The sequence below is a fragment of the Arvicanthis niloticus genome, chromosome 1 (genome assembly GCF_011762505.2).
Source record: "Arvicanthis niloticus isolate mArvNil1 chromosome 1, mArvNil1.pat.X, whole genome shotgun sequence".
Classification (NCBI taxonomy): Eukaryota; Metazoa; Chordata; class Mammalia; order Rodentia; family Muridae; genus Arvicanthis; species Arvicanthis niloticus.
In genome coordinates this window covers 108135592-108149443 of record NC_047658.1, presented here as the reverse complement: position 1 = coordinate 108149443, position 13852 = coordinate 108135592, and the positions used below count along the sequence as shown (strand labels likewise).

The following is a 13852-nucleotide window of genomic DNA, read 5'->3' as shown; positions in this document are numbered from 1 at the left end:
TCCTGTCTGCCTGCACAGCACCTCCCAGCCTCTGGCTATATCACCCAAGAGATCAGAGCACAGAAGCAAATGCTAAGATTGGGCAGGGCATCTGGGGAGATGTGGAGAATAGCAGGAGGAAGATGCAGGGGTAGGAGGCCTGGGGTGGGGAGTGGGGGGTGGGGGACAAGCAGCAAGGTAAGCACCAGAGAGACACAAGGAAAGGTCTCCCCAGACACAGGAGGGGAAAAAAGGCATTGGTACTCGCTGGACAGGAGGCTGTCACCCAACAACGAGCAGATTCCAAATAAACTGGTTCTTTTCAATGCAGAATCTGGTGTGTACATATTGCTGCAGTGTTCCAGAATCTTAAGCATGATATCACATACACTTACACAGGCTAGTCCATCAAGACCAGCAACTATGGAGGCCCATGTCCTAGGTGGAGCTAGGAGAGAAAGACCACCTCAACTGACAGACAGGTAGTACACCAGGGTCCTTGGCTCTAAATTGTACTGAATTCTTCAAGGAATGAACTCAGGGCTCTACAGGTCACTCCCCACAAAAACCACACACATGTTCCAGTTTCCTGTCCTATCATTTATTTTTTTTTTCCTCTGAGAACAAGCACAGTGGACTAATGGAGGCCCGGTAGTCACGGAGGGTGGGCCTGTGCCCCAGCAGCTTCAGTGTGCTGGGACATTACTGATACAGACACCATCACTGGGCAGCACATGGTACATAAGCCACAGCCACACAGGTTGAGCTATCCACATGGCCCATGCAATAGTGCGTGGACTGCACATAATGGACAGCTATAGAGCAAGGGGACTTTGGAGGCTCACTGTGGCCACAGCTACATCATCCGTCCAGAACATAAAAGCCTGTGCCATGGCAGATGTGGGTCACAACACGACAGGCAGACCAAGGGCTTCATGGAATGCAAGAATCAGCATACAGGTGTTGGCTGTTCTGAAACTACCTGCCTGGGCTGTACAGAGTGGGGCTGCAGGAGCCTGAGTAGGCTGGAGCCCTGCTGCAGTCCTCAAACCCACCATGGTAGCTGGCAGCCTGAGGCTGAGGCAAAAAAAAAAAAAAAAAACCACGCCTAGTGCTCCAGTGGGCATGGGACATCAACACTGCTGTGTAAGTACAGATGGCCCTGTACAGCTGAGTCTAGAGCAATCCTGGGCATCACCTCAAGACAGAGTGCAAGGTCCCAAGCCTGAGCTTCCGATGTGGCCTATGCTCTTCCCCTGATGGGCTGTGCATACAGTCCAATGCCCACAAATGGTTAACTGACCCATGAGCTAAGAAGTGCATCCTTGGCATAGCACCTGCCTGGGTTGCCATTCTCGCCCCAGCCCGTCACTCTACTGCCATACTTAGGTCTCTCTTTTCCACCTAATCCCAAGGGCTTCACAGAAGTAAGGATACAACACTGGGCACCAACCAAGACCCTCTGGAGAGAAGCATGTCTCCCGGTCATTACCTCACCACCCCACCCACTTGGCCTTCAGGTCCCCAGAATGTACCATAGGGATAGTACATTCATAAAAAACAAAAGATGGGTGATATCCATGTCTTCCAAAGTCAAGAGGAAGCCCTTTGCCTACCATGTTGTAAACCTAAGATCTCAAAAAAAGTGGTCAAATGCTTAGACTGTCCCTTCAAGAACACTGGCTTATCAGGTGCAGGTCCATGCTGTGAGTGGGACATGGATGGAGTCTGCCGACAGTTATAAACACAAGCATTTCCGCACCATCAGGCAGTGCTACAGTAAACTCCATGGACACTGCCCAGCCCATGAGGTCACAGACCTCTAAGCCACTGCTGTCACCATCCAGCATGGCCACACAGCCTGTGTTTATTACCCTAAAAGCACATGGCGCTGTTTCTGGATTCTGAGATTGAGCCAGTGGCATTTTAATAAAATTTGAACAAAATTTTCACTTTCGTTCAAACTTCTAATTTCCCTTTAATTTGTAGGTTGAACCACAGGACTGCCTTGATGTCCCAGGCCCAGGCACCCTTCTTTGACGGGGCAGGCCTGCTGCAGCCCTTCTCAAACTGTGTCCTGCATTCCCTCCACACCCAGGGGCTGGCTGTGGGTGTAGGCCTGAAGGTGCCATGAGTGGCAGTCTTCAGACAAGGGGTGTTTATCTGCAGTGTGGTACAAAGACAAACGAGAAACAAGAGAGACGCACAAACAAAGAGCCTGATCTTCTGGTCTGTGGATTAGAACTGTTCCGACAGCAATTCACATAGTCTCTGAGAGACGGTGTCTTTGCTGGTACGCAAGGTGAGTCTGTACATCTGAAAGAGAGACAGCGGCAGGGTGAGCGGCACGGAACCTCAGGCTGATCTTACAGTACTTCTGTGGCCAGGGCTTCACACTCACAGCAGTCCCTCCCAAAGCACCACTGTTTCACCAGTAAAAGTAGAAAAGTCGAATAAAAGCTGGTGTTTCCAGCATGCGCACTGGCTGTCAATGGAGGTAGGAGTCAGCCAGCCACTCTGGAAAGCTCTTTTGTTTTGTATTTTGAGACACAGTCTAACTGTGTAGCCCAAGCTGGCCCTGAACTGGTACTCTTCCTGCCTTTTCTTCTTGAGTACTAAGATTACAGGCATGCACAACCAGCTTGGCAGCTTCTCATCAAGTTAACTGTGTACCACCCTGTGAACTGACCACTGTACTCCGCAAACCACCCAAGGGTTGTGAGAACAAGAATCCATACTCAGAACAGAGTACCCAGCCTGGGGTCTCTAGAGGAACACTGCTGAAGCAAGCAGCAATGTACACCACAACCAGAGAGAGACAAGAGCCAGACAGCACCGAGAGTACTGCTTAGACACAGTTCAGGGCTATGCTGCTCTACAGGCACTGTGGTAGCACGTCAGGCCTTCTGTGAGGAGACAGAAACATGATGTGCTCCGACGGCCAGGAGATGTCTAAATGTCTGCACTGTCACCATGTCCAACAACACTTAGTGTCTTGAGTATCTCTATACATAAACTGCACTGAAATGAATAGCAACACAAGCATATCCATCCTCCTGTTGTGGAGACCTCACCTGGGCTTGCAGGTTTGGCTCCAGGCGCAACAAGCAGCCGATCTGGGTGGTTTTGGTATGTATTATGCCAGCACCCACGAAATTTGCAGGATTCGGATCAACCTCTTCCAGGAGCGCAGAACCAAATCCAATAATCTACACAGAATGAACAGGCAGGTCAAGACTCACTGGTCACAGCACTGGCCGCAGGGACATCACCATACAACCCTTTACCTTTGCTTTAGTGATCTCTGTGTCCATCGGATGCTTTGCTTTGAAGATATTCTGCACTTCTTGCTGCGGACTACAAAAACAGCATGTTAGTAGTACTAAAGCTATTCTGAAACCCACACAGCATCCTATCCAGAGACAGCATCCCATCCCCTGAAACCCACACAGCATCCTATCCAGAGACAGCATCCCATCCCCTGAAACCCATACAGCATCCTATCCAGAGACAGCATCCCATCCCCTGAAACCCACACAGCATCCTATCCAGAGACAGCATCCCATCCCCTGAAACCCACACAGCATCCTATCCAGAGACAGCATCCCATCCCCTGAAACCCATACAGCATCCTATCCAGAGACAGCATCCCATCCCCTGAAACCCACACAGCATCCTATCCAGAGACAGCATCCCATCCCCTGAAACCCATACAGCATCCTATCCAGAGACAGCATCCCCATCCCCTGAAACCCACACAGCATCCTATCCAGAGACAGCATCCCATCCCCTGAAACCCACACAGCATCCTATCCAGAGACAGCATCCCCATCCCCTGAAACCCACACAGCATCCTATCCAGAGACAGCATCCCCATCCCCTGAAACCCATACAGCATCCTATCCAGAGACAGCATCCCCATCCCCTGAAACCCACACAGCATCCTATCCAGAGACAGCATCCCCATCCCCTGAAACCCACACAGCATCCTATCCAGAGACAGCATCCCCATCCCCTGAAACCCACACAGCATCCTATCCAGAGACAGCATCCCCATCCCCTGAAACCCACACAGCATCCTATCCAGAGACAGCATCCCCATCCCCTGAAACCCACACAGCATCCTATCCAGAGACAGCATCCCCATCCCCTGAAACCCACACAGCATCCTATCCAGAGACAGCATCCCCATCCCCTGAAACCCACACAGCATCCTATCCAGAGACAGCATCCCCATCCCCTGAAACCCACACAGCATCCTATCCAGAGACAGCATCCCCATCCCCTGAAACCCACACAGCATCCTATCCAGAGACAGCATCCCCATCCCCTGAAACCCACACAGCATCCTATCCAGAGACAGCATCCCATCCCCTGAAACCCACACAGCATCCTATCCAGAGACAGCATCCCCATCCCCTGAAACCCACACAGCATCCTATCCAGAGACAGCATCCCATCCCCTGAAACCCACACAGCATCCTATCCAGAGACAGCATCCCCATCCCCTGAAACCCACACAGCATCCTATCCAGAGACAGCATCCCCATCCCCTGAAACCCACACAGCATCCTATCCAGAGACAGCATCCCCATCCCCTGAAACCCACACAGCATCCTATCCAGAGACAGCATCCCCATCCCCTGAAACCCACACAGCATCCTATCCAGAGACAGCATCCCCATCCCCTGAAACCCACACAGCATCCTATCCAGAGACAGCATCCCATCCCCTGAAACCCACACAGCATCCTATCCAGAGACAGCATCCCCATCCCCTGAAACCCACACAGCATCCTATCCAGAGACAGCATCCCCATCCCCCTCTCCACACACAGTTCACCCCTCTCACTTGCTCAGCTGCTTCCAACGTTGAAAGAAATCCTGAGAAGCCATTTCTGTGGGCTGGAAAAATTTGTTGAGAGTGATGGGAAGCTTAACAGACACATTCTGGAAGGTACCACCATACCTGTAACAACAGAGCCATGTTATGGAGAACAAACACTGAGCCAGAATGTTTCAGTTGGTGAGTCTTCTGGGCTTAGAAAAAGGCCACATGGCTGCATATACATATACAGAGACTGTATACCAGCAGTATTTCTGGAGGGGCTAAGCCACGTCCTCCATTTACAGGTGATCAAGGGACCAAACCACTGCTTTGTATGAAGTGTCAGTGGACCAGTTCCTTTTATTCCCGTTCCTTTGGCAAATGAAGACCCAGAACAAGCCCAAGTAGAACTCCTATCAAATAAATTAGCCTAGTAGCTCCCCAAGAAGGAACCATGATCCTAACCACTCTACTGTGGTCACTAAAAAAGGAAAGGCAGCTACATACTATGGCCTAGAAGTCTGGCTCCAAACCAGCTACCACCATTCCCCCTTTAAGCTGTCCTCTTAAGTCAGCCTCAAAGGCAGCATGGAGAACCTGGCTCTCAGACTCCAAGGGGGACAAGCCCTTCCATTTCTCTTCACAAAATCATCTGGGTCAGAAACAGCCTAGCCCCACAGACCACACAAGAGACTCACACCCCATGGGCTCCATGCCACAGTCACAGAAACCAGCTCCCCTCTCCACCTGCTCCTATAGTCTAGACTTCCAGGCCTGGCACTGCTCTGTACACATGCACAGTGACATAGCACTAACTAACGTTGAAGAGAACATTGGTTGGGAAAGGACACAAGAGGCACACACCACTCACCTGAACTGGATGTTGAGGACAGGTGCCTCTGTGAAATCAGATATACACTCAATGTTGACCACCTGTTGCACCTGTGCGCCCCCATCCACAGTTGGGTCCACAGGCTTAGTCTGCAGGTTCAGATGTGAGTGCATTAAGGAGTCCAGGCAGACAGGGAGAGTGGGACCAGTCCAGCCAGCCCACCACAGAAGGCAGCAGGGGCCCTTGCACATCAACTTGCCAACATCAAAAGTAAATCAAGGCCCAGAGCTATTGCCATCTTGCCCTTCCATCATTCAACAGGTCCCACTGTCCCAGACTACCCACAGCCATAGGTATCTGGCTAGTCTCTTTCCCTAAAAGACCTTAGAATTTGGACACTAGCTGCATACTGTACTTAGCACTGCAGAACCAAGCTCTGAACTACAAGTGGTCAGCAGGAGCCATGCCTGCTAACTAAAAGGCATAGCATTACAGATCAGTGCAACTCTGAACTTACGGAAGGAAGAAACTGCAACATCAACAGGAACCTCTAGGCTCTCTACAACACCTTTGCATCCAGGATCCATGCAACCATGGCTGGTCATGGGCAGCTTCTGCTTCCCACTGCATTCTGTGTGGCATCCTGTGCCCACAGCTCATGACCCCATGGAGGCCAGGAAAAGGAAACACAAAACAAGAGTTTTGTGTGTACAGCAAGGGGCTGCTGGAGATGTCACCAGGTTCTTGCTTATAATGTGCCTTCTACCACCAAGACACATCCCTAAACACCACATTTCTTGTTTCTTACTTGTTTCCAAATGGTTCTGTTTAAATAGATCATCTCCAAATGAACACAGATCTGCTACAAAGATGACACTCATTGCTCTACACACTATGAGCAGGGTCCAAGGAATGCATCCCTAGTCATTGTCTGCACAATGCAGCTGATGCCAGCCGTCCCTCTCTGATAGTCCTCAACTGAAAGAATCCAACATTCCAGCCCATTCCTGATGGGTCACATGGATCCATCCTCTGCCTGAGCAAAGGCAGCCAACACACATATAACCAGCAGGCTTGAGATGTTCCACACAGCTAGTTACCACAAGATCACTCTGCCTTTGGCCACAGCTCCTTTTAGGGGATTTCACAGAGCAAAGGGCTTACTGATATCACAGGAGAACAAAACAAACAAACAAACAAACAAACAGTGACAGATGTGTGGGTGTTGTCTGATGCACCATCAGGTCAACTTCAAAGGGAAGGCCCATGTTTTGACCTAGCTACTAGAAGACACTGCCATATTAACAAACGCACCCCTCCTCAACATTTCCTCTAACCCTGTTGTCTGTCTTCTCTGCGAGCCTAGAAGCAGCAAGGATATTAGTCTGAAGGTCGTCAGCACAGATTAGTGTCGGAGTGAAGTTTAGGAACTGCGTGGAAGTCTTGTTACCATAAAATATGAACATTCGGCCTAGGAGGAAACAGAGGTGGTTTATACACATTATGCCACACTTACCATGAACAGTCAGTCAAAGTGATCCCTGCACTTCTCAGCTGAGTGTACTTATTCATTACTAAAGTTGAAAAGAACGTTTTCTAATTTATTTATTGGGGGGGGGGGGATTAAACAGTTGTTTGGTTTTGTCGTGTAGCTTACTAGCCCTGAACTCACGACTGTCCTCCTATCGCAGCCTCCCAAATGCTAGGACTATTCACATGAGCCATCACACCAAGTTTCTAGTTTAAAAGTAGCACAGCAGGTGGGCACAGAGGCATTCATCTGTAATCCTACCACTTGAGAGGTAGAAGCAGGAAAATCAGGAGTTCAAGGCCAGCCTCAGTTACATGCTACATAAGAACCTGTTTCAAACATAAAACTAAAGCCAAATAGACAAATAAAAAATAACATGGCAAGATTAGAAATGGGGTGTGGGGGTATCTTCTCTTCTGCCTCTCATACCTGCCCTAGAGCTTCCTCCTGTAGTTACTCAAGGATGAAAGCTACATTTCTGCAAACTAGAATCAGAACCACAGACACCAGGTCAGGAGGTTCACAGGGGCATAAGCAGGTCTCAAGGAGCCTTCTGGGGACCAGTGTGCCCTCTGTTGAAGGCACCTAGACACACTCATATCTTCTGCCTGAGTCTATCAGCCCACTTGCTGACACTAACAGCTAGGACTGTCCTTCAAACATGCCATGCTCCTATAGTGACCAGACAGAACATACCCCCTGCATCAGCTGGCCAGATTCTATTGACACTTACACCCTTAGAGTTCAGAGAAACAAACACTAACCAAATCTGGTGAAGTCACCATGGCAAGGGGTAAAGCCTTAGTTAGAGCAGGCACTGGGGTGCGATCCCATCAGCCTGGCATCTCTCAGAGACACTACTGGTCCTCAGCATCCCACAGCTCCTGTATGATAGCCATGTGCTCTCAGTTTCCACACTCCTACCCCCTTGGCAGAGACTTCGAGCTCACCTGAAGAGCAACTGCAAAGTTTAGTAGGCAAAATGCTTTCTTTTGACACTCAAGAAAACTTTCTCCCTTTTTAATTGTGGTAAAGTACGTATAACCTAAAGTAGACATTTAGTCGTGCTAGGTGCATGGCTTAGTAAGAGCTATCTCCACCATCCAATCTTCCATATTAGTTGCCAGTATATGGATTACAAACATTTCTCATTATATGATTTCCCCTAATTCTTTCTGTTTTTGTTTGTTTGTTTGTTTGTTTTGGGTTTTTTTGGAGACAGGATCTTACACTATTGCCAAGGCTTCCCTGAAACTTATGACAAACCGACCTCAGTCTCCCAAGTGATAGGTCTAGTGATGTCAACTTTTTAAGAAAAAAAAAATTTTTTGGTTGGGGGAGGTCTCACTAGGTTACAACCTAGTAACTAGGTTACAACCTAGGCTTGCCTGGAACATGCTATTTGGCACAGAGTGCCCCCAAACTCACAATTCTCCTGTCTCTGCCTCCATATGCTGAGATTACAGATGTGTGTCACCACATGCTTGGCCATTTCCAATAATTTCTAAAGAAATTTTAATTAAGTAAAATAAAACACATACCTAAATTCTGCCGAAATTCTGACTTAAGCCCAATTTGAAGCAGCTGGTTTTCAAACAATACACCATTATTTTTACAAACAAACCTAGGGAAGAAGGAGAGTTAAGCATCACTCAGAGACACAAAGTAGAAGAATCTGTTTTAGAAAGAGCTTAAAGTATTTGGGGGCTAAAATACTTCTATGGACACAGGGAAAGACAAAGCAGAAAAGCTTCTGGGGTCTTATCATAGTCCATAGAGCTAGAACTAGAGCCAGACCCAGGTGCCTGTGGCAAGCCTCCTCAGGTACACCTCAGAAACAGAGGGTGCCTCCTGTGACTATCACCCAGGGAGGCCTGGAGTTGAGGAGGCTAGGGATGGTGGTATGCACTAGGTGGACTTCCTCTGTGCCTGAGACTGTCACATATGGTAGCACAACTAAGGGTCTCAACGGCTACCTGAGTAGACTCAGGAACCAACGTGAATGACCTCTGCCCTAGATCAGTCAACTCAATCAACTTTTCCACAGCTGTCACCTCTCGGTGTTAAGAGATGCTGCCTTGCACAAAGCCATCACATTGTGCCTGCACACTCAGAGCAGAGGGAGTTCCGGTGGCCTCACTCTGCACAATGCCCATAAGAGTAATGGAGACAGAGTCTCCTATGAACAAACCAAACACCTCCAGCTCTTCCAAGTAACCCAGTTACAACTCAACAGCTGTCTGCCTGGCTCTGGATATAGTGAGATCTCCCAAATAAAACACTGTCTCTTCAATGTATAAGACCATTCCCCAACACTTCCGAGAACATATAACAACACACATGTGAACAACTGCTACCTCTTTGGATGTGGCTGGGCAATAAAGCTGCAGCCTGGCCTGAGGCTCCAAACACTGGCACAGGACCCCACAACCCAAACCTTGGCTAACATTCTACCCAAGCCCAGCTTGGATGCTACTCAAGGAGCCTAAGCAGAGTTTGTGGGGCTTATGCCCCTGGATCTGGGTATCAATCTATTATCCACATGATAGAGAAGCCCCTGCCATCCTTGTATGACTGGCTGTTTCCAAAAAGTCACTTCAACTGCACCTTGACCCAGGGAACTCATAGGTAAACAGCAATCATGGTAGGCTTTATGGAGGATTCAATGTCCCTCATGCCTGCTGCACTGACCAAAGCAACAGGTTCTTCCACAATGCACCAAGTAAGCATCAAGTGGTAACCCTGTGTAGCCACTTCAAAACCAAGACAGGCAAATCTCTGCACTGGCTTATAAAAAACTGACCTAGAACCATAAGAGGTGTCAAGGACCAGGCCAGCAGACTAGGATAAGGAAAAAGTAAAGGTGCATGGAGCTGGGAAGCTTACACCAACAGAGGAAGACTGTCTGCAAATGACTACCATCCACATTCCCCACCCCCAATCTTCACAGGACAGCTGAGAGCAGCTGATCCAGAGCCTATGGCTGTCATGGAAAAATAACAACAGAACAAGGCTAAGGTACTTCTGGATGCAGGCCCTGTCAGAAAGGGGACCTGGCTGGACCCCACATTGTCTCTGCACAAGGGCTTGGGAAGCTGGGTTTTCCACAGTTGTCAAACACCAAGCTCAGCACTTGTGAAGCCACCAGAAGTCTGTTCACAGCCCACAGAGGCAGCCTGCTCCTAGCATACACTGCAAACACACATTTCCGAACAGGAAGGAAGGATCATGGACAAAATGAATACAAGGAAACAAACACTCTAAGATCACAAGAATGCTGGTATCATCTCCAGGAAACAAAGGCCTTCCTATGATGCACTCTAATCTCCCCCAGGCAGAAATGCACTGCCACTGGAGGGCACAAGTGAGGAGCCCCACACCACCCATGGACCAGAACAAAAGCAGGGTAAGGAGCAGCAGGGAAGCTGGCAGAATCAGCCAAGGAAGAAGTAATCCCAGACCTTTAAAAATGGAAACCAGAGAAAGTAGCTGGACAAGGAGCGCGTAAGCAGAAGACACGATGAAGTCAGCAAGCGCCTGAGACTATGGTGACAAGGTAGAGCTAGTGGTACCCAGAGCTGAGGGGATTTCCTTAAAGATGGCAGATGCCACAGGCAGACAAAAAAGACCGACAGAGCTGAAAGCACTCAGGGAGGAGGAGGGGTAAGTGGAAAGAAGAAACAAGCTCAGTATTTACCAAATATCCCATACAAAAGAAATAGGAGTTGTGCCATCAACTCCCAAACAAAGCACAGCCACCCACGTGCTCTCTGCTTGCAAGAACACTAGGTCCCTCTCTAAGAGCATCTATTAGGTGCAAGGGATTAAGCACAACGTCACCAATGAGGTACAGCTCCCACCCCGTCTTCCAGGCAGTACTCAGAAACTGGGCTACCTGGCAAAGTTGTCTTCAGAGCCGGGTGCAAGAGGCGCAACTGCAGAAGCTGAGTCTGAGAACACGTCCACCAGTAGCCCACCGCCAGAGGAGGGAGGGGGCCCTGTGGGAGCAGGGGGAACGGCCCCTAGACCCAGCAGGTCTGCTGACGGAGAAGGTGTGGACTGGAAGAGAAGAAAAGGGAGCGTCAGCATAGACAGTCGGGTGCCTAAGCCCCACAGAGCCCAGTGTCTGCTCCAAGGCCAGGTACTAGGAGCAGAGAGGGGCAATCCAGAGACTGCAGAGAGCAAGTGCGAGCTGCGGATTACCTGCCTACAAAGCAAGCCTGCCCCCGAGTCCAGATGAAGACAGTCAGTCATAATACCATCATAATTTTACACAACTAGAAAATCACCTGCATTTTCCCCACAAATGGCTATTTGAAAGAAAAACAAAAAGTTCTAAAAATGTATGGCTTAAGAAATAAGTGCATACACATTACTTTCAACTACCCAAAAAGAATAAAGTTTGCACACGGTACAAACAGGAGAACAGCGAGTTATAGGTTATTCCCTGCTATACAGCAAGTTCTAGGCTAGCCTGGGCTGCATAGTAAATCAGGCTACAATATGAAGACTTGGTTTAAGACATTGTGGGCCATCTGTTTAACCCTGGATTTGGAGTCATCTAATGGAGCTTGGTGGGCTCAGCAGTGATGTACAATGAAGACAACGACTCCACCTCACCCAGCATCTGTCAGTAGCCAAAAGGTCATCAGTGAGGCTTAGAGCCCTGTCAATCTTCCCTTCCCTTATCCACAGCTGACTGTTAACAGGAATGAAAGGAAGAAATGTGTAGGAGGAAGTTGGGTACAAGGGAAGAACAGAGGTGAAAGGGTGAAGGAGAGTACTCTATGAATTATACAAATGTATGGAATTATAAAAGAACAAATTAATACACCTGTTAAGATTCAAAAAAGCAAATAAAATAAGAAGATGCAAAGATAAGCAAGTGCCTTCTCAGATGCATCTCTGGCTTGGGACTAAGTCCAGTGCAGCTATGAAAGGAGGCGGATAAATAAGCACACATGCTTCTTACAAAACCCTTGCTTTTCCATATAGGCAAAAGCACAAAGAAAGAGTAGTGGTGGCACACGCCTTTAATCCCAGCACTCAGAAGGCAGGGACAGGGGAAGAGCTCTCTGTTCAAGGTCTAGTCTATACAGCGAGTTCCAGGACAGCCAGGGCTACAAGAGAAACCCTGTCTCAAACAAACAGCCCTTAAAGTCACAGCATCACACAGGACAAGGGCACAGCACAGCTTGTCACCCCACATTCACTCTCAGACCTGACTTACCCAAAGGTGCCCATGCCACATGACAGCTGACATACACACCTGTGTGTGGTCCACAGCACTCCCCAGCTAGTCTCTAAATGAGGGCTGCTGCTGACATGAGACCCTGCCTTCAAGAGTCACTGTGAATGATTTTTAAACATCCTACTGGGTATTCACAAAGGCAAGCATCATGAAACTAGATCCCGAATCCACTCTAATACAGCACAGTAGCACATACTCAGTGGTTGCATGAACTCTGCACACAGGTACCAACAGTCTGTCCCAGCTACAGAAACTCCTTCCAATAGAACCAGGCCTTGAACTGAGCCTCAGCAAAGAATGCTGCAGGTGTGTGGAAGTCTGTGTGGAAAGGCTGTGACATGCTGTGTTTTTCTAGGTGCATGTGCAGGCATGTGACAGTTGGTATGAATATCACTTCAAATAAATGACATACCCAAAGGCTTTGTCATGCAAGGGGCACAAGTGTGATTGAAACCTGGCAGCCTCAGGCCTAATTGCTGCTACTGGACAACACAAGGAAGGAAGGGGATGCTGAGGACAATGTGGGCTCCTGGGCCCTCTCATGTGGCTGCATAACTCTTTCAGAAGGGCCACCATAGGCAACAACACAGATATCCTTTCTGGGGTAGTATTTCCAGATGGGTCAGGGCCACAGAGGCTAGCCAGAGAAGAACCACCAGAAAAGCCTACAACCACATCTGATGAACCACATCTACAGTGGCCTGAGGCCAAGGTGATCACAAGACCACATTCCTAGTTCTACTTTAGTTGCAGAAAGACAGTAATGAAGCTTTCCAAGTGGCATTTCCCACCAGTGAATATCAGATGTTGTATACTACCATCCACAAAAATAGTCTCATTTTGCCACATAAAGGGGAAGTTTGTTCCATTTCAGTCAGTATAGGAAACCTCCAAGAGGCAAAGGGCCAGCCGTTCTAAATCAATGCAGAACACACCAGACTTCTTACAGAAAAAGTGTGTAGTCTCAAATCTAAAAATAAGTTACCACAGAGAACCACAGGTGTTGGCCTTGTCCCAAGAAGCCATAACCTGGTCTCACAGAATAGGCTGTCCTGGAGATCCTAGGCTCAGGGGCACACCTGACCACATGCTCAGGGCTGGACTCCACTGGGCTCTCAGTATCTAAACACAAGCTTTCTCACAGGCATCCTGCTAATCTCAACCCTGGGGATATGGGGCCTTGGTGGGCTCCAGGTATGCAGTGGCAGGGACCCACCGCAGCACTGGTGCTGGCTGGAACAGGTTCAGGGCCCCCATTCACATCGATGCTTCGCTCACGCTTGGTCTCCTCCAGGTCAGTCACTGTGCTTGGGCCCTTCTTCTTCTTTAGCTTGGCCAAGATGGAAGACTCACGCTCAGGGAAGGGTGGCATTTCCTCCAGGACAGTTGCCTGTTGGAAGGATTAGAGGTTAGTGTGGCCATCCTGACACCC

At 48.8% G+C, this 13852-nt stretch overlaps 1 protein-coding gene across 2 annotated transcripts in view; it reads right to left on the bottom strand.

The window, feature by feature from the left end:
• Window positions 1-558: 558 nt before the first annotated feature.
• Ap2a2 (adaptor related protein complex 2 subunit alpha 2) overlaps window positions 559-13852 on the bottom strand; it is a 72690-nt gene continuing 59396 nt past the window's right edge. For both annotated transcript variants that reach the window (XM_034502911.2, XM_034502993.2), the window contains exons 14-22: window positions 13637-13810; window positions 11065-11228; window positions 8711-8793; window positions 7020-7109; window positions 5678-5801; window positions 4831-4947; window positions 3267-3336; window positions 3054-3188; window positions 559-2295 (exon numbers count right to left, since the gene is read on the bottom strand). In XM_034502911.2, the coding sequence (XP_034358802.1) occupies window positions 2218-2295; window positions 3054-3188; window positions 3267-3336; window positions 4831-4947; window positions 5678-5801; window positions 7020-7109; window positions 8711-8793; window positions 11065-11228; window positions 13637-13810 (1035 nt within the window). In that variant the 3' untranslated portion in view covers window positions 559-2217. The remainder of the gene's footprint in view (window positions 2296-3053; window positions 3189-3266; window positions 3337-4830; window positions 4948-5677; window positions 5802-7019; window positions 7110-8710; window positions 8794-11064; window positions 11229-13636; window positions 13811-13852) is intronic.